At 41.4% G+C, this 26117-nt stretch overlaps 1 protein-coding gene across 1 annotated transcript; it reads left to right on the top strand.

Moving 5' to 3' along the window:
- Positions 1 to 314: 314 nt before the first annotated feature.
- fam46b (family with sequence similarity 46 member B) lies at positions 315 to 7525 on the top strand. Its single transcript, XM_015380733.1, has 2 exons — positions 315 to 684; positions 6018 to 7525. The coding sequence occupies exons 1-2, from the start codon at positions 535 to 537 to the stop codon at positions 7044 to 7046; spliced, it is 1179 nt and encodes a 392-aa protein (XP_015236219.1). The 5' UTR covers positions 315 to 534; the 3' UTR covers positions 7047 to 7525.
- The last annotated feature ends 18592 nt before the right edge of the window (positions 7526 to 26117 follow it).

The following is a 26117-nucleotide window of genomic DNA, read 5'->3' as shown; positions in this document are numbered from 1 at the left end:
GCCCCTAAATTAAACAATGCCCGGGGCCTTAAATAATTTTCGGTCGCCTCTGCTTTGTGCAGCTGGAGTCTTTTCCCATTTTTCTTTTTTTTTCAGACTCAGGATGATCAGAGGGAAAGCTGTGCCAGCATGCAGCTGCAGATAAGGAGGAGGAGCAGAAAAGTGTCACTGTGCGTCACGGGAAGGGTGTTCCCTGCATGCAGGACGTCCATAATTAATGACCAAACACAGCAACCAATCACTGCAGCTCATGCTAATCAGGAGGCTCACTAAGCCTCCTGAAGCTTCCTTATGAATCGGCGCTTTGCGCACTGACCGGATTTCAGCGGCTCACAGGCTGGAGGAAGCTGCTGCTCTCCGTTATTCTTCAACTTTATTCTTCTACCTCCTCTAGTTTCTAAGCAGACCAGCGGCTTCCTCTGAAAGAAACACGGATTTTGCTGTCTGGAAAAAAGAAAATCCCCGTTTCTCACTTTGCTATATATATATTTTTACCCATTTTTTTCTAAGTCTTGGGGGATAGGTTGGAGTGAAATGTCTGGAACTTCGGATCAGACCAGGCGGTTCTGTGTGTTGTCGTGGGATCAGGTGCAGCGTTTGGACTCCATCCTGGGGGAGGCTGTCCCCATCCACGGCCGTGGAAACTTCCCCACTCTGTCCGTGCAACCCCGTCAGATCGTCCAGGTAGTAATCCTACTCTCATTCTTATTTCTCATGGAGCCAGATGTAAGATCTGTCCATAAAGTCTATAAATATCTATTTTAGTCCAATACCACCAGTGGCGGTTCTAGACCAAATGTACCAGGGGGGCCAGGAGGGGGCGAGCGTGTTATCATGGGGACACAGAAAAGCATGAAATAAAAAAAAGGCAAGGGAATCAATAAATTAGGATAGCTGCATGAAGTGAAATTTCTATTCAATTAGGTTTCATTAAAATTCTAAATGTCTTATTAGGTCAATGACTGAATTTTAGTTGAAATTACAGTTTTCTATAAAGTCTGAAGTATAATTTAAGAAAAAAAAAGTTAAATTCAGCTCTTAAAGAGTATTTTTTTTGTTTAGAAAAAAACATTAAGCAGATGAAAACTGGGATCCTCAATACCACTGAAGCCGTATTATCACCTTATTCTTTTAAATGGTTAATAAAAAAGAAGTTGTAAAGAAAAAAAATAGATTCAAAGGACCTATCAGTAACCATGTCTGTTCCAGGGCAGATCATCGTTATAAATTCTTTGAGTATTATGTCATTAGTACAGGTGCCAGGATATGATCTACAGGGGCACCTGGCCCCTGTTAAATTGCCCATGAATAGCACTAATGAAGGCCTGTACACTGAATGCATTAATAGGCTCTAATCCCAAATTGAAATGAATAATTTAGATGCACTTTAGGGGTCCGTAACGACCCCTGGTGGTCTCCTATCATTTTGAGACACCCCAGGATTCAACTCTTCAAATCTTTTTTTTTTTTTTTTTTTACTTTTAGCATCTTAAAACTTTTCTTATATAAACTGATTTTTGAGATAAAGTCTTATAGTTTATATTAATGAACAGTATTTCCCTCTAAAGATGAGTAAATGGAGTAAAACCTTCTGAAAATGTAATAGATTCACTCTCCAGTCAGCATATATTATCTGTAAAAGCTGCTACAGCTACACCGTTATGTGGCCTATGAGATGCAGAGCAGTGTGGCTGGATCATGTTTCACCTCCCCTGATACAAAAGTTTGAGCTGGAAAAGAAACTGCAGAGTTAGAATTTCAAAATGAAGGATAGATGTTGCAGGATACCCCCCCCCCCCCCCCCCCCCCCCCTCAATTTTTCCACCTCTTTTTTTCTTTTTTATACCCTGTGATATTTTCAAGATGAGCCCGAGAACTTTGCGAAGCCCAGGACTCCATGCCTGCGGTTATGGAAAGATGAATGGTCCATTGAAGAACGCCGGGAGGCTTATATGGGGGGGTTTGATTTCCAAGTGTGGGGACTTGTGTGTTTTCACTGGATTTGTGGAATCCCTGTGTAATTTACTTTTATTTTTCTTTCTCAAATCTACCATCTGCTGCATAGATTAATTTAGATAGAGGCTGAATGCTGCTGACTGGCTTTGAGTGTAGTTTTTAAGTCAGGAAGATGTGCTCCTGTGGTTCCTCTAGATCACAGGGAAAGGTGAAAGGGTTTTATTATACTTGCTGGATGGATACTGTGTCCCCCGGAAGAATCCAAGAATCCTGATCCTGATTTTCTCACCTCCCCATTCCAGACTCTTTTCCACACCGTTTCTGCAGAGATGGAATCATCAGACTTTTCCTGCTCAGTACATATTTCCAAATTCTGTTTTACATTTTTCCATCATTTATGCATCATTACATACATTTCTATCATTATCTCGGCGTTAAACTCCAAATTATAATTATTTTTTAGTGTTTCACTTGCTGATAAATGATCCATTTCCAATGTACACAGTCTAGACCAGGACTGTCCAACTCAAGCTGTATTGCCTCTCCATTCTGTGTGAGTGTTATCAAGTTAGGCAGGAGCTTGCACAGGAAGAACTCATTTGATTTGGGTGTATGAAACCATAAAACATACTATACACCTCGGATATTACTATTTGTGATTTATGAAATGATAATTGGTCTCATTAGAGCCTGAATTAATCCTGCATTCATGTTTCAATGTGTAATTGAACCAGAGAGTGAAAAAGTAGCTCAAAAGCAAAAATAATCCCCATTTTATTAGATTCTGTGGTTTGGAAAGGTTTAGTTTCTGATTTTTTTTTTTATCATCCCGTGAAGACCTCTTCTTATAATGATAAAATATTGCAGATTCATGATTAAATCCAACAGAAAATGATGAAATTATAGGATTATTCCCATATATATGCATCAAAGTCCATACGTCAGAGCAGGAAAATGCATACACTGTTTATTGGTGTGTTTTATAGTTGATAAAGTTGTATTTTTTCTTTTTTAACATTTGACTTGCTCACCACCTAGAGCCAATCAAAGGAAAAGATTATCTTCCAATTTGTATAAGTTGGATCTGTGTGTTCTAGTTCTCTTGGAACAAGATTTGCAACCATAATTCACTTTCACTTTTTTCTTTTCTTTTTTCTGCTATAAAGATTGCAGACTAACCTTAGCTCTGGAGTTTTTAGGTCTTTATCCATGAGGTTAATAGCTTTACTTCCACATGCTCTGCCAGGGGCTTAATCACTTATCTGCATCTAAGCATATATGACTGAGAGGTGAGTTGTAGACTGCAGGACTGCTTGGACATGATAAGGCCTTCCATGCTCTTACAGAAGCACTGGAATGAAAAAAAATCAACAAAAAAACACTTTCTCATGGCTTCTTACTGGAGTTTGGACCCAATTCATTCTACCCTATAGCTGAAAGACTAGAAACATGCATGACCAAACTGCTAGTATCTCATTTATTTCTCTCTTCCTTATCCGGTATCAATGTGTGCCCCCTTCTTTAAAATGTGTTTGTCTCCAGCCTGACCTAGTATGTATAAATAGAGCCGTCATGTTATCTGATCACCATGGGAGAGAGAGTTAACAGACGCTAATCTGACAGGCCAGTGCCGTGGGGGATTGAGGATTGCGTGTGAACACGCAGTAGTTAATTTGTGCTACAGGTGTTTATTTCTTCATGTTTTTTCCAGTCATTTTTCGTCAGAATTCTGACACCTCCAGTTAGTGATTCATGTGATATTAGTAGGTATATATATCTAATTTGCTGCCTTTATAGTTTGCACTGTTATTGTAGTTTAAGCTGATGGTCTCAGTGCATTCATACTGCTGTTTTCCAAGCAGTGATGTTTGATTATTGGTTTTATCTGTGCTGAGATGAGCAGTTTGCATCCTGGGGCAGAACTAGAGCTTTCTCTCTTTTTGTAGGTTAGGATCATAAGTGTTATCTGTGTGACCTTGATAAGGCTGTTTGACCCAGGTGGACGTAGTCCTGGAGACTTTCTGTTCCTGCCTTGTCTTTTGCTCCATTTTGGCTTGATTCAGACAGAGGCTGATGTTTGCGAGGTGGACTTTTGTGAGCATTGACTGTGTCTTCACAATTTATTGACTTATTCTAGGTGTTCTGTAAGGTTTACTTAAACAACTCTTTTTGAGCTGTTTTAGTAAAGTTTGCTTAACAACTGTTGGACTTTTTTTTTTTTTATCTTTTTTATTTGACCTAGTATTTACCTTGTTTGGTGATTTCATAGGGATTCACTGAACAGATCCTTGCTGATGAAATTCAACCTGCTAATTTCAATCTCCTTGTTTTGCAAAATCTCATAATTTTAACAAAAAAGGAGAGCAGTTCTGCTACAGGTTCCTTGACGAAGATACAATATATAATTCTTTCAGAAAAGGATTCAGTTAGATAATTTATTTTATTGTACATTAAAGCATCTGTCTCTACAATTTATCAGATTTCTATTAAACAGTCAAAAAATAAATCTGTGTAAAATGTTTATAGTATCTTTGTAGAAAAAAAATCTTAGTTTTAATAGATTTGATAATTAGAGGTGGAATTAAATCTTTTCACTGTTAGACCTGTGAGCTGCATCGATTAAAGGGCAACTGTTTTATTACGGTCTTTATTTAGGTCTTTATAACAGAAGAATTGATACAGTCTGTGAGAGATTTATTTTTAAATTTAATTTTATGATTTTGTTCAGTTTTTTAGTTTTATTGTCCTCCCCTTTCTTCAATTAATTTACTAACATTTATATTACAAGCATACACATTAATTAATTAGTGTTTGTATTTGAAGAAAGTAAAGAGTAGTTTTTGAGTTTGCCAACACTGCCTTCTTTTAAAGGTATAGAGGAGGATTTTTGTGAATTTTTTAGAAGACCTGCCCTCTCCACTTAAAAAAACAAAATGCACATGCACAACCCTGTACCTACTCACGAAAGGGAAGGCCTGTTAAAGGCAAGCAAGAGAATGCACAAGCCCATTTTCCTTGTGTATGCTTTATTTAAAATTTGCTCTTCTCATAGCTCATACAAGCTTACTGTGTCTGAGCGTTTGCCTAACCCCTAAATCCCTCAATCACTATATAGAGCGGGAACTATATAGTGGACTTAATAGTGAACTCAGTTAACTTACCGTTCGGAGAGATGATCACTGATTTTTTTGCTCGGTTGGTCACATAATTCTGGCTCCACCGTGCGGTGCCTGCGCCATCTTTGTTATTAGCAGCCGCTGTCGGGTAGCGACAGCGGGCCGCTGTGTCAGCAAATCCCATAATGCTTTGCGAGGAGAGCTCTCAGCCCAAATCATTCTGGGATATATCTGGCTCTTCTGAGGTCTTTCTTTTCATCTTATGCACTTCGCAGCCACTTTTCCTCTTACAACTGTTTTTAAAAGAAATGCGATGAGAAAGGTGAGCTTCAATGACTGAAAGTGCGCATGCGCAGAAAAATATAACTAACGGGGGACGAGCATGTAGGACGGCCTTACGTAAACGTATCACCATAATGATTGACAATTAGGAGGACCACTTATGATCTTACCGGTAATAAAAGATAATCCTCTATATCTTTTCATATTTAGATAATAAAGGAAATGATTCTGTTGGTGTAATGAGGCTGCAAATAAGTTCCGCTTTTATTTTGATAACTGTGATTGAACACAATTTTTAACACAATTTTTTTATCACCTTATAATAGAGGTTAGGGGTGATTGTATTGTGAAAAAGGTGGTCTTTGTGTTTTTTTTCCAGAGTGAAGGTTCTTGCCTAAACTAACCTGTCAACATTTTATGGAATCTCCAACTAGAAGAGATAAGCATGAAAGGATAAAATTGAAAAGCTTTGTTTTACTCTGTTCAGTCTTCCTGTTATCTGGTGAAAGTTTAGCTCTTTCTTGCTGTCTTGCAGCTTGAAAAAAAAAACACATCTCTGTTTTTTCCTCTGTTTCTACTTTGTATAAAGGAAATAAATAAAAAATGATGCTATATTTGGAACAGGGATTGCTCACTTTATGCACCTGTGTTTTTTTTGGGCAGGTGGTGCGAGCGAGGCTGGAGGAGAGAGGAGTTTGTGTGAAGGACGTGAGGCTGAATGGATCAGCTGCCAGCCACGTGCTCCATCAGGAAAACGGCCTTGGCTACAAGGACCTGGACCTGATCTTCGGTGTGTCACTAAAGGATGACCAGGCCTTCCGTCTGGTAAAAGATGTGGTCCTGGACTGCCTGTTGGATTTCCTGCCGGCCGGGGTCTCTAAGGAACGCATCACAGCGCTCACCCTCAAGGAGGCATATGTGCAGAAACTGGTAAAAGTTTGTAATGACACGGATCGCTGGAGCCTCATCTCGCTGTCCAACAACACGGGCAAGAACGTGGAGCTTAAGTTTGTGGACTCTCTAAGACGGCAGTTTGAATTCAGCGTGGACTCCTTCCAGATTTGTCTAGACTCTTTGCTTTTGTTTGACCGGTGTTCGGAAACCCCCATGTCTGAGAGCTTCCACCCCACCGTGATTGGGGAGAGCGTGTACGGCGACTTCCAGGAAGCTATGGGCCATCTCTGTCAGAGGACCATAGCAACAAGAAGCCCAGAGGAAATCAGGGGCGGTGGCTTGTTGAAGTACTGCCACCTGCTGGTGAGGGGCTTCACGCCGTCCTCTGAAGCGGACATGAAGCAGATGCAGCGCTACATGTGCTCGCGCTTCTTTATTGACTTCCCAGACATAGGCGAGCAGCAAAGGAAGCTGGAGGCTTACCTGCAGAACCACTTCGTCGGCATGGAGCACAAACGCTACGAGTGCCTGATGACGCTGCACCATGTCGTGAACGAGAGTACCGTGTGTCTGATGAGCCACGAGCGGCGTCAAACGCTCAGCCTTATCTCCATGCTGGCACTAAAGGTGCTCGCTGAACAGAACGCCATCCCAACTGTGACGAACGTCACATGCTACTATCAGCCGGCACCTTATGTGCAGGACATCAACTTCAGTAATTATTACATTGCACACGTGCAAACGCCACAGATCACGCACTGCAGTAATTCATATCAGACTTGGCTGCCCTGTAGTTGATCCATTGTGTCTCCATGGTCTCAGTGTCGGAGGATCGAAACCTAGGTTTGCCAAACATGACAATCCTGTAGTCAGAATAAGCTGACGAATGATTTCTCCTCATTTGTTCTTCTTTTTTTTTTTTTTCCAGATGCAAAAACATCTGTAAGATTGCTGGTCATTTCTGAGATGTAGCTGTAATATCCTATTTAAATCTAAAAAGAAACACAACTTTATATGTTTCAGAAATACACATTCTGATGAAATGAACTTATTTTCTTACAATTTTGAAATAAAAGCAATTACTTACTGGACCAAAGATGTTTTTTTTTGTTCTGAAAAGGAAGCAATGCTTTAATTCCTAGTGCCTAAAAAGAACCACAAAATGTTTGAAAAACATTTGTAAAGTGACGACTGTGAATGAAGTGTTTTTTAGATTCTGTCTCTCATTTCAGAAACATAAGCATTTTTTTTGTGAGAATAAAAAAAAGGAAAACTCAGCTTTATATTGTATTGTGGTTATTTTGCCAATTTTAAGCATGTTCTTTCACGACAGGTGACACTTCATTCTGTTGTTTTATGGTTTATTAGTTGTGCAACCTCAGCTTTTTTAGTCAAGTAAAATGTTTGCACTATGCATGGGTCAGTTACCAAAATGAAGGTAAACCAGGGTTATCAAAAATTTCAGTTCTTCAAACATTTTCCATCCTACCATGCTTTGGTTTTAATTATTTACGTGAGATGTATGCAAAAAATGCAAGAATGACTGGGCTTTTTACCTGTTGCTGTTTTTAGTCAAAATAAATTCATCCATTAAAAAAAAAAACCTTAACATGAAAACCATGGATTTTCATAGTGTAGATATTAATGCTACACCATCAATCATTTTATTTATATAGATACTTCAGTATATTTGAAGTGTGATTCTATTAAAAGCAAGTATGTTTCATTTTTTCCTCTGCTAAGAAGGTTATTTTTTCAGTCTACTATCTTAAAGAGTTATGAATGGATTTTAATGAATTTTTTTACCAAAGTTGTACATTGGTCAAAGGAACAAATTTGATAATTTTAGTGATGATCCAGATAATAATCTGGTTGTAGGACATTTTAAAGTATTCTTTAACATTATTTGGCATAACAAGCAGTTTCCCCCCTAAAGCAGAAAGTGGCAACAGTGACTATTGAGCATCGGACTCAAAAAAGTCCAGAAAGTATTCTAATCAGGACAAAATCAAAGGAAAGGTCATGCCTTGCTCAAAGTATCTTTTGATCAAACAAGAAAGCAGAGTGAATGAAGAAGGTGAGAACAGAACAAACATCAGAGGCTGCAGATGTACACCTGATGCTAAGGAGGAATTCATAAAAATTTGGTTATCCAGATCATGTGTGAGTTTTGATATAGGTATAAATCACAATATGGGGCATCATTTGTGGTTGTTAAACCTGTTGCAGATGAAGCATGAAATCTTAAAAAATAATTACTTAAGCAGGTCTGTAATTTAAAAACTATTTGTAAATGTAAAAACAGTGGACCTCAACTTTATTACTTTTGGGCAGTTGAAGAGCCACATGCATCTGTTAAAGAACCTTGGATTAGATGAGCACTATGCTATTTTTTTTTTTTTAGTATGGCTTGAATTCCCTCTTAAGATAACTAGCTTGACAAGTGGTAGTTTATCTTCCCCTTTTCAGTCCATGGGTCCATCTGAATTCATCAAATCTGTAAGGACTCTTAAAAAGCAGATCCAGGTTAGAGCCTCACTTTTGGCAGTGTTTAGATAAATATATGAGGAGCCGGTTTTTGAATCAAAGTGCACTTATATATGAACTATTTAAGCTTTGTTGTTTGTTATGAGAGAACATTTTACTTCCATATCTAAAAGGGGCCCCGGATGTGACATAACGTCGGGGAGCCCAGTTGGTTTTACTGCAGTAAACAATACTAATGCAAATTCAGAAAACGAAGAGACTTTAAATGCCTACAGCTACACATATGATAAACCACAACCCTTTAATTATGAGCCTGTTGGACACCAGAGAGAGACTGCGGGGAATTAATGGCCAAAGGAGACAGATTGAGTTGTGCTGTGAGAGAAATCAGTGGAGAGTTGGGCAAGAGTCATGGTGAGAGACCATTTTGTGTGCAAGCATCACTATACAGTATCATGCTGAACTGTGATCCACTGCAGTTAATAAAGCAATTATTGACTGCAGTGGATCATAATGATTTTATTTATTTCTGTATTTGAAAAGTCATAGTGTCACAGCTTGTCCTCAGAAGTAATTTCACTACTATAGTTTATTCCAGCCGTGTTCTGCTATTTTTCTGAGCCACAGACGTCATTCTAAGAGAGTTTGAGTGGTGATCTGTGTTTGGAACTTGAAAACAGATCACCGTGCAAAATCTAGGGTAAGAGGCAGTGGGAAACACCAGCTGCCAGTGAGGCAATGTCTGCTGCTTTTTGTGCTTACTACACAGCCAAAGAGAATATATCTGACTTTATTCGCTTTATTTAAAGTTTCTCCAGCTTTCATATTGATCCCAACCACAGTTCCCAATCAGCCATCCATTAGCTAGTGCATGTAGTTAGATGAGGACTGGAACACTGGTAGTATCTCAATTTTAATTAATTTCAGCATCATTCAGCATCAGTCGGGAGGTGAAGGATCTAAGTAAACACGTCTGCCCAACTTGATAACTCTTCACACGGAGCTGAAGCCGTGTCAACTATTAGATTCACCCACGTGGCATCAAATGACATGACTTATATTTAAAAAAAGTCTTTTTTTTTGAGACACTGCAAAGAAATGTCACTCTGTTGGTAAATATTCTTCGTTATGGCAGCCAAAACACTTTTAATCCTAGACAAACTTTCTAAATATCCCTTTGGTCAAAATTGTAAACTGAAATTTGCTCTTTAAGGTGATGGGATGTTGTACTTCATATGGGGCCCACCCAGATAATGTTGCTTACGGGCCTATTGTTGTGTCATTACGCCATTGGCCATAAGTGCAGGAAGCTGGATGCTTCTCATCAGAATCAGAATCAAGTTTATTGCCAAGTAGCTTTGCACTTACAATGAATTTGACTTGGTTTTCATGTTGCAGACAAAAAAAAAAAAAAAGATATATACATATATATATACACAATACAATCCATACATCAAACATACAATATACTATATCCAATGAAAATGTGGTGCATAGCTATATACTACACACACAGTAGACTGTGTGTTCATAAAATGCAGGAGGTCTGGATATGCTATGTTGGTGCAGCTTCTAGGTCCTGAACGAGGGAGGGAGAGAGGCAGTGTCAATGTCACGGGGGTCTCTAGGTATTGTTGATAAGGCTGGTAGCGAATGGGAAGAAACTGTTCTTGTGGTGTGAGGTTTTAGTCCTGATGGACTGCAGCCTCCTGCCAGAGGGAAGTGATGAAATCGTTTGGGGCTGGGGTAAAAGTTCTTTAGGATAGGGACCTCCTCTTGGCCATGCTTTGGTGGAGAAGTGGTTAGCGCACACGGCTTAGAATCTGGCCTTTGGTCCTTTGCCGCATCTCTCTCCCCCTCTCTCATACCCCCTTTCCTGTCAACCTCCTGTCCATAAAAAAATGAGCGACTAGAGCCGTAAAAACTCAAGGGAAAAAGAAAAAGGATAGGGACCTCCCCAAGTTCATACTGGTGCTTATAGAGAGTCCCACAATCCTTTGCGGGACAACACATAATAGGCAGAGCTCACGTCATGGAGTTTAGCAAACATACCTTATTTCTCTTTACTCTGTGTGACACCTTCTTCTGTACTGTACACACCTTTATATGCTTTTGGGTGTTTTTAGAGAACTTCAGCCATTCTCTTCATTTGTGAAACAGCTTTTTTTGATAAAGTTTTACTTCTTTTGAAAGTTTTAGGCCCTGTTTGTTAGCAGATATTGGTGTTATTGTCTTTTAACGACATCTGTAAGACTGAAGGCTGTCTGGATTCAGCAGAGCAGTCTGGAGCTCCTTTCTTTCCCACGGTAGTGTTCTTACTGATGACCCCCTCAAAGATGAAGGAAGAGGAGCTAGAAACAGGAGTTAGGAATTACACTTTGCTGTATTTGGATTGAGGGAATGTATCATATTGGAAGATCATTGGAGTTCCCGCCTGCATTTCCTGTATAAATAGGCATCAACTTCTGCATAAGCAACCATTCAGTGCAAAGGTAACAACAGTTTAATGGCTTGTAAAACAGCCTTTTCTAAGAACCAATGCAGTGTTTTTGTCTATAATGATTTGAGCTGTAAAAGATGGTATAAACCTTTTCTGTCCTGCTTTTGTTGTTAGTTTGATCCTTCAGGTCTAGCTAACCTTAGATGCCAAGATTGTGATTTACTTAATAAACTTTTTACAGAACCTTACATCAGAACTTTATCTTTGAGTTTATGCAATTTTAAATGTAAAGATGGAAAATAAATGTGACATCCTTGCTTGCAATCAAAAAAGCTAAAGTCATTTTCTTATTCTTGGATTACTCTACAAACCTTAGAACAAGGAAAGTAGTGATTTGCACAAATTATATTTTTCTTCCCTATATTTTTTCTTCGTCCAAAAATCTTGCCAGAGTAATATAAAAAATATTAAGGTGAAATCTAAAAAACCTTTATTAATAACTATATGTTTTAAAGATGTATTCTCTAGCATGGTAAAAATTTTAATAGAATATTTGCTTACATGTCAAGAAGTCACAGCAATTTTACTCAAGGATATTATACTGTGAGAATCTAGTACTTATCTTTATCTAATTGACCTTGCTAAATGCCCTGTTATCATTAAATGTGAGGATTCTTAGCTTTAAAGCAAAGACATAGATTCACTCCAACTTGCTTGTCCTTGCGGGCATGATTATGGACTTTTGTTTGTCCCAATGACAACAGGCCAGTTCCTTTCCAGTAACCCGGGCCACTGAAAAACATCAACTGATATGTGGAGTGAGTTGCGTTTGTTAAACAGGAGCTGAGGATCCATTTCAATCTGAGGACATGAACCATAAGGAGGCTTTTCTAAAGCACAATGGCTTCTCTCTCCTCTGTGATAGCAAACCTTTTTAACAAAGGCTGGCTTGTTCTCAATCCATGTTACCGCTGGTAACCCAGCCCTGTTTGCCTGAGTGAGGCTACCTATATCCCTGTCATATTCTGAAGGTCTAACATACTTTATTTTTAAGAATAAGCCATGAGTGACAGCACACTGGTTCAGTTGAAATTGTTGCACAGATGTGTTGCTCATAATTTTACCAATAAGTACATCTGCTCTGAAATTTGAGATAAAAAAATAAATACAGTCAATTTTTCCATATATCCACACACACACAAGCATACACACACACATTCAGCCCTGGATCATGCTGAACTCTCTGTACTCATGTTGAAAAGCAGAATTGAAAATGTGGTGTTATTGAAGGCTATATATATGCACAGCACGATCCCCAAGTAAATCTGTTAAATACAGGGTATTGGTCCTGGTCACAGCATCAGTTCCCCAGAGGAACAGTCCCAGTGCCAATATAAAGTACGGAAAGCCTGCTAATGTTGGGATGTGAAATTCTTTTAGTTTTCTGATACTCCACTGAACACGTGGTCAGATTTAGCTTGAAAATTAGTTGCAAAGCGCCTTTCATGGCTGTGTGTATGATCACTTTAATGCCTTCTGTACTTTAAAGCACGGCTACCACCAGCCAGGATAACTCCTTATGAATTTGAGTCAACCCTGAGACAATGCTGTCATTAATAATATAGCCACTTTATCCTTGTGCCATTTTTTATGCATCGTGTTTTGTTTCTGTAAAGGATTCTCTTATGTCTAAGCCTAAAGCAACATCATTCTAGTTTTCAACAGATTTTTCAACATTTGACACACATGAGTAGCGTCTAACCAAGAAGATGTAATCATCGGTTTTACCATTGCAAAATGTGTCTTCTGCATTTAACCCACCCCTCAGGAAGCAGTGGGCAGCCTCTTGCAGCATCCAGGGAGTATTCCTGGGCTAAGGGTCTTGCTGTGGGACATGGAGTGGAAGTCTTTGTTTTGAACCGGGGATCTTGTGGCCTCTTTCTAACACCCTCCACTCTTGCGACAAGATCACCACTTCCCATGCATTGTGGCTACCTATTTCTGCACACAATTTAGCATATGATTGTTTTTGCCACTCTTTTAATTGTGAAAAATAAGCTAACACATGATTCAATAAGCATTTCAACCTATACAGTCATATCCATAATGTAAAAGTTATTTTTTATTTTCAACAAATTAATCTAAAATTAAGCAAATTGGATTCTTGTACACCTCAATCTCACACAAAGGGTCTTCCTGCATCCAACACCAATAACCTTACAATATTCTCATCCTCCTCTCTGACTGTGAGCAAGATAAAAGTGTCAGTGACAGAACAAAAAGACTCAGTATTCGAATTGAGAGACAGTTTAGTTTAACAAAATGTTTATTTAAAATGGAACTGCAGAGAACAGCATCAGCATCTAAGGCAGGAACCTCTGCAAGAGGAGAACACAAGTTAATGTCCATATCTATTTGGAGTAGAATGATAAGGAACTGGTCTTAAAGTTCAGTCCGTGCCCAGAGGATGAGGTTGGTTTCAGGCAGTTGGCTGCCAACTAGATGCGGTGGACGCCGCTCAAAGAGTCCTAGACATCGAAGTCCCGGAGATCGGGGAACAGACAGGAGATCAGAACTGAGCAGATGAGGAATGGCAGGATAATTCAGAGGACGTAGCCAAAACCAGTGTCAAGGACGTGCTCAGGAGTCAGAGCCAGGAGATCAGAGGTCAGGAGAGGTACCAAAAAGAAATTCAGGACAATGTCAGGAATCAGTTCCAGGTTTGGTACACAGGCAGAATCCAGCAGGAGTCCAAGGACAGGTCAGGCAAAGAGATCAGAACGGGGACAGGCAGGCCCAGAGGTCATAACGCAGAACAGGTCAGAATCAGGTAATCAGAACACAAAGGAAAGAGGGGGCATCGGAGGAACAAGCGTCTGAGATCTCGCGAGAGCTGTGCGTAGGTAAAATTGCGACATACATGTAGTTCAAATCAAATCCATCCAGGTAAGTTCAAGCCAATAATTGTAAATTAAACAAAGTAGGGTTTAAACATTAACAAATGTCTCAATATTTCTCAAGGAAAAAAATTCGAGGAGGGGACCTTGACAGCCTGGAGACCTACCTGGATGAGCGTTTTGACAACACCTTAATGGGGAAGCCTAGAAATCCCGCATCCACAACCAAACGCTGCCGGTCTAGCTCAACCACTACTGCTTCTACAGTACTTTGTCTTCAGACTGGAGATACAGTGATGTCGTGGAATCCATCAACAAAAAGCTAACCCGACTGGACGCCTGTCTTGCCTTGGTAAAAGTCCTGCATAAGGAGTTTCAATCCCAGGGAGAGTCCCTGGAATACAGCCAACCGCAGCTAGCCTCAGTTTCCGCTGAGAACGAAGCCCTGATGGGGGAGGTCACGAAGTTCACAGAGGGGATGATACAGCTGTCCTGCGAAAAACAGACATTCAGTCGCGGAGAATGAGAGACAATCTCGTCTTCGCAGGAATCCTGGAGCAGCAGGAGGAGGACCCCGAGGTGACAATCCATGAGTTCCTCCAGCAGAAGCTGAAAATCTACAGTAGCAGTCGACAAACTTTATATTAATGGTCAGTTGTTCAGGGATCAGAAGATCCCTCCTTGGCTTTATTAGATGTACAACAGGTGGATTTGTTGTCGGTTTACTATATTAGACAAAATTATAGATTCTAAAGGGAGATTCATCATAATAAAAATATCTATTCATAACCAAAAGTTATGTATTGTCAGCATATATGGTCCAAATGTTGCGGATCCCTCATTCTTCCACAAACTTTTCCTCGCACTTTCAAAGCACGGGGACTGTTCTCTAATTATTGGGGGTGACCTCAACTTTGATCTAATTGTAAACAATACATTAGTGATTTTGGTCTTTGTGATGCATGGCGATCTCTTCATCCTAACAGTCAGGAATACACTTTTTTTCTAATGTCCATCATTCCTACTCTCGTTTGGACTGTTTCTTAATCAGCAGCTCGCCGCTGTCTGTCATTTCAGATGCTTTAATCCATCCTATTGCTGTCAGAGATCATGCTCCTTTAACCTTAATAAATAAGAAAATAGCCCCACTAGAGCTGGAGATTTAATACATCTCTGCTTAAAGATGAAGAGTTTCTCAAATTTTCCAAGGAAGAAAGGGCCACATACTTGGAGTGCAATGATTTACCAGGAAGATCAGCATCTATACTATGGAAGTTGGGAAAGCAGTAATGAGAGGTAAAATTATTTCATTCTCATCTCATAAAAAATGTAGAACTAAAAAAGATCCAGGAATTAAAGGAAAAAAATTAAGTTATTAGAAATCTCCCAAGATAGGGAAAAATTGGGTAAAATCCATAAAATACAACTAGAATTAAACAAATATGACATACGAAAATAAATTTTTAATACAAAGACATCAAATAGAAAACTTTGAACATAGCAATAAGTCAGAAAATTTCTTAGCTAATAAGCTAAAAATAAACAAAGAAAAAACAACTATATTTGAAGTTACAGACTAAACTAGTCATACATTACAGGAGGAAAGGTTTTAACAATGCCTTCCCAGATTTCTATGAGCCTTTATACATATCACAGATGAATCTGTCAGATAATGACATTCAACAGTTTCTGGATAAAATAACTTTTCCTAAATTTCAGATAGTCAAAGATTGACCCTGGACTTATCATTGACAACAGTTGAAGTTCAGGAAGCTCTAAAAAGCATGTCAAATAAAAAGGTTCCAGGTCCAGATGGGTTCTATAAAGAGTTTGGGAGCATTCTGGCACCGACGTTCCACAGAATGCTGCAGGAAGCTCAAGAAAAGGCAAATTTCCACTTAATATGAATTCTGCCACCATTAGTCTCCTGCTTAAGTTAGGCAAAGAAGTTTCCCACCAGCTATCGTCCCATATCCTTAATTAATGTGGATATTAAAATAATCCGTAAAGCTTTTGCAAAACAATTAGATAAAGTCTCATAATCCACCCTGATCAAACTGGTTTCATTAGAGGAAGGCAGTCAGCCACTAACACACGCAGATTGCTTAATTTAATAAATTATTCCTACAGTAAAAACATATAATCCAAGGTATCGTCTTTAGATACAGAAAAAGCATTCGATAGAGTAAACTGGAATTTTTTATTCGCTACTCTACATAAATTTGGTTTTGGCAATTTCTTTATAAATTTATAAAGATTTACAAAGGGGCCCCCAAGGGACCTCTCTATAAATTAGGGGCACCCGTCGGGGGGTGGGGCGCCCCTGGGGCCTTGGGTCCCCGGGGCCCGTGGCCGGTTCCACTTCAGAGAGGCTGGCTGCCGGGGGAGCCCGCAGACTCCATTTTTTACGTTTCTTTTTTCTTTACATGCACAAGTGCACTCTCACAAACAACTACAGGTGCTTGGTTTTGGACTTAGACTTAGACAGATTTATTTGATCATTTTGTATAGACAAGTGTAAACAAAAAGAAATTTTGTTAAGAACAGCTCTCTAGGCAATTACATTTTTTAAAGTGCAGCCATGAAAACAGTACAAAATACATAAAAACAGTAATATAAACATATGACTGTATATTTACAGTTCTAACATTTCATTTTCTTCTTAAATAATAAAATATTATAAATATACCAATTTTAATAAAATACAATAAAATAACCCATTTTACATGACATTCAGCAGTCTAATGGCAGTTGGGAAGAAACTGTTATGGAATCTGCTGGACCTGCATGAAGTCTCTTACCAGAGGGCAGCAGGGAGAACAGTCCACGGTGGGGGTGTGACGTTCAAGGTACTCAGAGATTCACTCCCATACAGAAAGTCCATATTCTTATCTTCAGCTACCAGAGTATACATGTCAGATTATATAATACCAACTTTTACTTCAGCGATGGTATCAAGGTGTTACTTTATTGTATGTATTATACTATATCTGTTGGTTGTGCTGTTCTTTTCACATCTCTTTGTAGGTGATGACACAGACTGAAGATGTTTTATCATTATCTCCCTTTTATCTCCTCTTTCTTTCATCCTTTCGTGTTCTACTTACATTGCAGTGCCAGTATAATCTGTAACACTCCCTGCATGAATTATAATAAAGCTATTTATATGCATAAATCAAGCAAAACACTATGGCAAAAGCCATACTGCTCCAGTTGTGAAAGCAAAATCTGTTTGGCTCTCTTGTTGGCATCAACCCAGTTATTCTTATTGCCACATAAAAAAAATAAAATAAAAAAAGAACACAAAGGAATGCCAGATAACTCTCACCAAAGGGTTTAATAATCTGGCAGTGATTGAAGGCTGGTTAAATAGAGGCTGAAGCAGGTGGATCAGATGAACAGTATTGAAACTGGGCAGAGCTAGGCAGGTGAATGGAATGAATAATCAGGCCAGCCATCAGCACCAAGATCATGACAAAAGAGGAAGATGTTAAGAGGGTCTTCCAATGTCTGAATTGGAAGAAAGTATCCCCATTAGACCGATCTCTCTGGGCTCCCTTGATTGGCTCCATCACTTAGTGTAGGGGCTGTGGGGCGCGTCCTATGGGGCGCAGGGGCTGGTTCGGGGGTCCTTGGGTCCTGGAGGGCTCAGGGGGGCGTTCGGAGCGGGGTGCCTGGCGGGTCTAGCCCTGGGGTCTGTTGCCCCCATTGGGGGCGGGGCCTGGGGCACCTCGGGGGTGTCCTACAGCGGCCACGTGCAGTCCTCTTGGGGGGTTCCGTGGTGGTGGATGTGGGCTACTGGCCTGGTAGCTGTGCTGCTGCTGGGTGGGTCCGGGGGTCTGGGATCCCTGAGGCATGTTGCCCTCGGGCGGGGGCCCTGGTGGGGCTTCGGGTTCTGTGGGGAGTACTGCTTGGGGTCTGGGCCAGTGTACGCCCTGCTGTCCGCCCCTGCCGCGTCCTCTGTTGTGCCTCGGGGCCTGTTGGGCTCGGGGGCTCCCTGTCTCGGTCCTGGTCCGGGGCGTCCCCTGGTGGGACTTCGTCCGGGGTGGGGGCTCTGTGTGTTGCGCATGGGCTGGCTGGCCGGGGTTGCCCCCCCCCCCTTATTTATTCATTTATTTATTTTAATTATTATTATCATAAATTTATTTTATTTTATTGCGGATGGACAGGATGGGGGGTGGGTGGTGGTGTCGGCCCTGTGCCTGGCTGGCTGGTGGGTCCTGCTGCCGGCCCCTGGCCCCCGGGCTACGGTGGTGAGACTGGTGGAGCCCCCCTCTCCGGAGGGGCTCTCGGGGAATGGGGGTGCCTATTGGAGTCAGCGGGGGAGCTGGCTCCCTGGGAGTGCAGTAAGCACCCCAGTCCTTTGCTCCCCATCCCCGAAATCCTCCCTCTGCCTGCTCCATCACACTGCCACACATGTAGGTTTTTGGGGAGGGGACCCCACCTTCTGATGACGTCCCCCACCCCAATTTTATTTTGCATTTTAGACACTTCCATCTACAACATTTTCACAACACACATCTATGTAGGGCATTTTCTGGGGGGTGGGGTACAAGGCCACCCAGGGTGGCTTATTTTATGGGCCTCACCACGGTCGGCTTCCTCCATCCCCTCTCGCATCTAGACATTGAGGGTTCAGGGTTGTTGAATGGGGGGGTGCGCTGGCACCGCCTATCTCCCGGAGGGGGGGTAGACTGTGCTGGACACCCACTCTTGGTACTCCCAGTTTTAATTACATCTGAGAGCAACACGCAACAACACCACATTTGAGCAGGCGCACGCAGGATCGGGGTCTTCTCACACCCCTGTTCCCCGGCTACCACCCGGAGTCTTGGGCCTGGAGGAAGAGTGAGCCACCTGGTCTGTGGTGTTGGCGGGGGCCGGCTGCGGGGCCTAGGTGGCCTGCCGGTGGCATGTAGTGGCAAGTAGTTTGGGGGGGAGGGGGGGTTCTGGTTGGGTGGCCTGCGCGGGATGGGGATGGGTGGGCCCCGTTCCCGGGGGGGCTCTTGCTGGGGGTGGTCCGGTCCATGTGCGGGGTGGGGGGCCAGGCTCGAAGCAGGAATGAGAGGGGTTGGTGTGGCGGTGTCGCCATCCAGATTTTAGGTTCACTTATTGGGTCATCCGATAATCCCGGGACCAACTACGGGTGCTGCCGGGTCTTTGGTCCTGGTATTATTGGATGTGAGTGTTATGTGTGAATGTGTGTCCGCGTTTATTTTTTTTTTCTGTGGTGCAAGTGGGGGCACTAGGGAGGGAAGGCGTGATTGAGATTGTTAGTGTTTTTTTTTTTTTCTCTCCCAGGTTGGGGTCTGAACTGCCCCCTCTCCCAAACACATGTCAAGTCTCCGCTAAGTGTGGAGCCCATTCCCCATCCTGCTCTCCCTTCGCTGGCTGGCGTCGGGGCTCGCCGTTGCACTGGTGGAGCTCAGGGTCTGGGGGTGGATGCCCGGGTGGCTACTGGCTCATTCCTGGTGGCCTCTCCGCGGGCCCCGGCCGACTGGGGCCTTGCTGGGGCTCCTGTCTTGGGGTCGGGCGCCCCTGGGGCCTCGTATCCCTGGGGCCCAGGACTGGATTCACTTCAGGGTGGCCGGCTGCTGGCAGAGCCCGCAGACTTGTCCCCGCGGCTCCCCGGGGTGCCGGCATGGTGGTGGCGGGGGGGCTTCCTCTGGGCTGTCTCTCCTCCTCCCTTGGTGGGGGTCTGATTTCCGGGGCTGGCCCCTCTTTGGTGCCTTCACTCTTGGGGTCCCTTTGGGCACCTGGGGCTTTGGGTCTCCCGGCGCTGGACTCAGTGCACTGGGGGGTGCGCCTCTTCGGCTCTCCACAACCACTATTGAGCATTTTTTCTATGGATAAACTTTACATGCACAAGTGCACCCTTGTGCATGAATGGGAAGAAAGTTCCGTTGGTCTCCCCTCTTTGCTTAAGAACCTTTTTATCCAACTAACCTTCATCTTCACTCATATCTTTAACATATCTCTTGAGCAGTGTATTGTTCTCCTTTGTTTTAAATGCTGTACCATCATCCTGGTTCGAGGAAAACATAACACATAATTCTGAGGTCATGAAACGAGTGTCTGGTGCTTAAGCATCTGAAAGAAAACCAAACCCTTTTGCTGGACCCCCTACTGTCTACAGACCTTGCAAACAGGTCAGCGTAGGATGTTAGACAGCGTAAGGTTATTTATATACCACATTTCAGTAGCAAGACAATTGAGATATGTTAGGGATCCATGTGGCCTTCAACACTAACAAGCCAGTCATCCTTAACCAGAAGCATACCCAGCTAACAGTCAAACCCTCTACCTCTCAGTGGATCACCATCTTCCTGACTGGCTGGAAGTGGTGAATGAGGTTGGTTTTGCAGAATCACCTTTAGCTAATCCCATTAAAGACAGAAAATTTATGGATCTGTGACACTATCTGCCTTTTTCTCCCCTGGATGTCCAAGGAACCTGGCTGGGCAGTTGAATCTTTAGAGTGCATGACACAATGATCCCTTTGACATAACTGAGGATAACTAGAGGGAATGTTGGCCTAGTTGGTTAGAGCAGTGTGCATGTGCTCTGAGAAGGTTGCAAGTATCTGGTTTGATCCCCATTGCCTCCACTCTGGCTTCCTGAGCAAAACCCTTAACCCCACACTGCTCCCCAGGTGCCACCGAATGGCAGCCCACTGCTCCCCAAGGGGATGGGTCCAAATGCAGAGAGTGCATTAATTAGTAACAATAAACATATTTACATTTTTAAAAAATATATCACTATTTAAACCTAAAACAGTTAAATTAATTTCTCTGCTTTATAACATCTTATCAGTTGGACCAAAAGGTCTTTGTAACACAAACCTTGAACTGAAACTTACTTTTATTTTTAAAGTTAAGTCTTATTTTTTGTCTCATTGGACAAAGTGAGACTTAGTTTGATAATTGTCATGTCTGGTCTAGGTTTTTCTTAAGTCATACATTTACATTTAAATAGTTGAAATGCTGCAGGCAATAGTTGCTGTCTGCCATGGAGTAATGAGGTTATAACTTTCATTTTTCAAATGAAAGTTATAACCTACCAGTGGCTCAGCCAATTTATTTTTAATATGCAGAGCTCTTTTGAGTCTGACTATAAACCCCAGCAACTGTGAAAACAGTAAGGAAAATAAGATTAGTCACAACCAATTTTCTGGAAATTAAAGAATTCATTAAGATTAAAAATAACTTGAAGTAAGGCAGATTTGGCCATGACTGACCATAACTGCCTCTGCAGACTTGCAAACACAACAAATCTTCATATGTATTCCTTTCTTTTAGGGTTTGCTAGTTTCTATTTCATTTTTTTTAAGTTTTTGTAAATAATAAGAGTGCATAGATTTTTCCCTTTGAACATTGTAGACATAAGAAATTCCAGTTCATTCAAATCTGTTCTGTGTTGCTTCTATCCAACCTGTAATTAATCCTGTTGTTCTAATTATATTACAACAAGCGTAGAAGGCATATCTTCAGTCTGGAAAGAAATACTATGATTAGATAGTTTTAAGGTTGTTTTAGTGTGATTTTTTTAATGCCATCTCCAGGTGTTTATTTTAGCCAGATATAACAATCTTGGATCTCTGATATGTTTAATTCTCAGTGGGAGGAAGAATGAAGACTCCAGGTACCAGCCTCAACAGGTTTTGAATTAGCATTTCACCCAAAACTGTTAAAATCTTCCATAGCAATGTGATAAACTATAGATATTTAGATTTTCTTTAACACAGGTAATAAAAGACTAAGCTGTACCTGCTGCAACAGTACCCCAGTCAGTAGAGGAGCTCCACAAGGATATGCGCTTAGTCCACAGTTTTACTCTGTACTTACAAGGGGTTGCTAATAATGGCAACACTAGTAAGAATTCACAATAAAATTAATCCTAAGTCACTTTACAAAAAAATTTGTCCGTCCATCCGTCTGTCCATCCATTTGATGAAATTTTGATTTCAGAAGTGGGAGGGACGCAAATATTTTTTAATATAACTGACTTCAGTGTGTTTGACCATCCAATTTACAGACCTGATTCAGTGGCACATAAGATGTTTGTAAAGTGAGCTTCTCAGGAGTGACAGCTGTGACAGCCAATCACACAAGAAAACACTGTGGGCCAATGAGGAGCTTAAAGGCAGCCTGAACTCAGGGAAGTGGGCTTCAGTTTGACCTGTGGTTTACCGCATGGACCTAGTGCTCGACGAATGTCTGTGTACTCTAGCGTAACATTGTTTTTGGACAGTAAAAAGTGCAGGGGACCAAAACGGACATTTGAAAAAGTGCAGGGGACATGTCCCTCCAGCGTGTCCTGTGTCGTCCCTTGTGCCTCTAATTTGTGAAATATAATCGGAACACCCGCCAAGGGAGGAACCCAGGGGGCATCCAAAACTGATGTCCAAGTCACTGTGGCTGACTTCTCTCAATGTGGAGAGGACGCCTCTCCTGGATGACCAAGCTCCTTACCCTATCTCTAAAGGAGTGCCTGGGGAAAACTTCTTTCAGCCACTTGTATCAGGGATTTGTCTTTTGGATATGAACCAGACTGCATTAAGATAGAGAAGGGGTAGGACCGTAGACCGACAAGTAAATCAAGAGCTCTGTCTTATGGCTCAGCTTCCTCTTCAACACAAAAGACCATTGCAGTGTCTGCATTGTGGCGACAGCTGTACCAATCTGTCTGACGATCACCAGCTCCCTTCTACCCTCAGTTGTGAACAAGTCCCAAAGATACTTGAACTCCTCCACATGAGGCAGGAACTCTCCTCCATCCTGAAGAGGACAAGCCACCTTTTCCAGGTCAATAATCATAAAATCAGATTTGGAGAAGTGGATTTGGCTGCGAAATATGAAATGGAGTCAGAGGAACCACATCATTCACAAAAAGCAGGGAGCAAATCCACAGATTCCCAAACCAGAACTTTGGCTATGCCTAAAACTTTTATCTATAAAGGTGACAGTGGGCAGCCTGTAATCTGTACGAAGCAACTTTTTAAATTGTTCTGTAAATGATAAATTGCTGATATAAAGTTCTCCAATCAAGATATTCCATATTTTCGGTTATTTTCAATTTTGCATGGTCTATAAGAAACAGTTCAGGAAGCAATTTATATGTGGCAAATACATCATCTCCAGAAAATATCTGGAGCTAATAATTTATGTCTAAAAAAGTTAGAATTAGACCTGTCTGATGGTTCATGGGAGAAAAAGTGATGTCATGGCAAGCAGATAGAGCATTCTGAAAAAGACAGGAACAGGACGGACAGTCTGCTTTGAATAGGGAGGGGTAAGTGGGAGTATTAGGTGTTAGTAGCCAAGAAAGTTTAGACGACGCTGAATCTGAAACTTGACTGCCCTCAGATATCTGGGAGCACTGGGTGTCACGGCAGATGGAAACTGCTGCTGGGGAGGCTGAAGTGTGAGAGACACTTGCACACAGTGCTGAGGATTCTTGGCATTGCAACCCACTGACAAACAATCCTAACTTTATCCTGTGAGCTGGGCCAACTGAATGGCTGCAGTGTGCAGAGTTTACCCACCGAGGGGGGCTGCAGCTCGCCCCGTCCTAACTCTGTTCCCATCCAAATACTGTGATGTCTGAGGCTGGTCTGTAAACTCCATTTATCATAATTTCTGTGTTGGAGTTAGTTAATGTTCATAGTAAGAATAAAATAATCTATCGTATTAGGTGGCTGGAAGATAAACTTTCCTGTTTTTCTGGCCATCAAGCATTTTGCTTAAGAGATCTTTGGTCCCACACATGGTAATAATTACTGCCAGATACATGGGAAGTGTTTGCCTTTAAATAAATAGACTAAATTAGCTAAAAATACAAACATGTAAATACAGTAATCACAACTTTTTAATTTGTTAAAGTGATATACTTTAATGCAGCAACTCCTCAATCCAGTTGGATGCAAAGATCAAACCAAACTGATGTTGTTTTATCATTAGAAGTAGAGGTGTGGTGGTGCTGCAGGGATCAACCCATGTATGGAGGGCTTAGTCCTCAATGAGGCCGCCATGGATTTGAGTCCCAGACTTTTGCTGAATGTCTTCCCCCTCTCTCAACCCTATTTCCTGTCAGCCTACTTTCAAATAAAGGCCACCAGTGCCAAAACAAATCTTAAAAAAAAAAGAAAAATACACCCACATTACTTCAGGTCACATTGACAAGAGTTGAAAAATGAAAGGACTCAGTGGAAATAAAAGGGATGAAAAAGACTTAAAGAATGATGGTTAATAAAATACTTCCAAAGACAATGAATAATCCATGACTTCTTGTTTCCCTTTTAAAAACTTAATGTCCCCTAAAACCCCATTTCTCTTAGGCGTTCTTCATAACGAGACAAACGAACATGCAATTCCAGAAAGCCAAGATATACTTACAGAAAAACAGCTACTTACATGAAGTTGTCTATATCTTTGTTAAGAGCAACAATTAAATTGCTTAGGAACAGGCGTAACTTTCTGAAGGACTGGTGTGGACATTATTTTAGTAAAGAGATTCATAAATCTTTTTAAACAGCACAGAGAGAAGTTTGGAGAGCTGCAGATTTAAAGGTAAAACAGATTTACTGGGATATGCAAAATTCAATAAAATATATCTCCAAGTTTACCAGAAAGTTTACAAGAAAAAAATATGCTATATTTAAAATGCAGCATATCCATATTTTCCTGGATGGATGGATGGGATTGAAATTGTATTTCTAGGGATGCATGGTATATCGATTTTGGCATCGGAATCGGCTGTTATTCGTTATGAAGGCGTTCGGGTTGAGTAATTGTAGGTCCATCACCCACCACCTGAGTGTCCCCACCAACTTACATCACAAAGTTACACCCTTGTAGCCTAATAAAGTAGCCCCACCCGCTAGCGGCCAAAATCATTTTTGCCTGCGAGTGGTCTAGCCTCGATCGATGCCCCAGGCCCTAGAACTGACGGGCCAATCACAACGCAGAGATGTGTTTCGAATATTTGGATGCAAAGCGGGCGGGGTTTTGAGGGAGGAACGACAAAGCTGCATGAAGCTGGAGAAAGCACAACAAGGAAGATAGCAAAAACTATTGAACAGTTCTCGTTTGACTCAGCTTTGGAATCAGTTTTGGAAGGATTAGACTTGGGATTTTTGTTGAAACGTGAGCCGGAAGAGATTCTATGCTCATTCCTTTTTAACCAGGACGTATTCGCTGTTTTTCCGACAGGCTGTTTGTTTACCCTCCCCCACCAGCTTTCTGTCACGCTTACCTCTTCACAGTCAGTTGCACTCATTGGTCAGAGCGTTGGCCAATAGGCACAGGCATGGTTTGAAAAACAACAGGTTGTTCTCATCAACAATCTTCCAAAGTCTCATTCATCTGGGCCAGACTAAATTACACATTTAATCTCACATTTAGTCTGGTTTATCAGGCTAACACTTGAACTTGTAGCAAAATCTGGACAAGGACCCTCATTTTGTCTTGCCACAGATGGTAAGGAAGAAGAGAGAGGACTGCAACATTTTAAAAGATATACTAAAACATGACAGGAACTTTTCAATATCCCTAACAAGAGCATTGATCTTCATAAATCCATGTATGACAAAACTTTTTTTGACTCCATTTGTCATTCTGTTTCTTTAAAATCACTGCAATGATTCAAACTTCTCAACATAGGTAGAAATCCTTCTGTTAAGCAATTGGTATGACTTTGATCCTCACTTGTTGGAAATACTGTTTTAGATAAACAATCTGCTGATGTGAGCGAGCCATTGAAAGCCCCCCTGAGAGCTCACATAAAATGTGATGGGGAATTACACAGTATATTTTATACGGGCTTTGAAAAAAAAGGGAGCACTATGTTAATAAGTGTGTGGTCGGTAGAGGATCATGTTTCTGAGACTTTTCTGGGAAATAAAAGAAAAACTTGGAATAAAAGTTTTCAGAAGTGGGTTTAAATGATGTTTCCACCTTCTAACCCACTGGACGTCATATGAAGCCAAGAATAGAGGTTATTTAACTTCTGCTCTGTCCTTCCAGCATAGAAAGCTCAATTCTGAGA

The sequence above is a fragment of the Cyprinodon variegatus genome, unplaced genomic scaffold (assembly GCF_000732505.1).
Source record: "Cyprinodon variegatus isolate N-32 unplaced genomic scaffold, C_variegatus-1.0 Scaffold221, whole genome shotgun sequence".
Taxonomy (NCBI): domain Eukaryota; kingdom Metazoa; phylum Chordata; class Actinopteri; order Cyprinodontiformes; family Cyprinodontidae; genus Cyprinodon; species Cyprinodon variegatus.
This window is presented reverse-complemented; position numbering and strand designations above follow the sequence as displayed.

Excerpts from the sequence above, each read along its gene's own strand:
- fam46b (XM_015380733.1), top strand. The coding sequence starts at position 535 with ATGTCTGGAACTTCGGATCAGACCAGGCGGTTCTGTGTGTTGTCGTGG. Across the intron at positions 685-6,017 it reads AACCCCGTCAGATCGTCCAG|GTGGTGCGAGCGAGGCTGGA; the intron begins GTAGTAATCCTA and ends TTTTTTGGGCAG.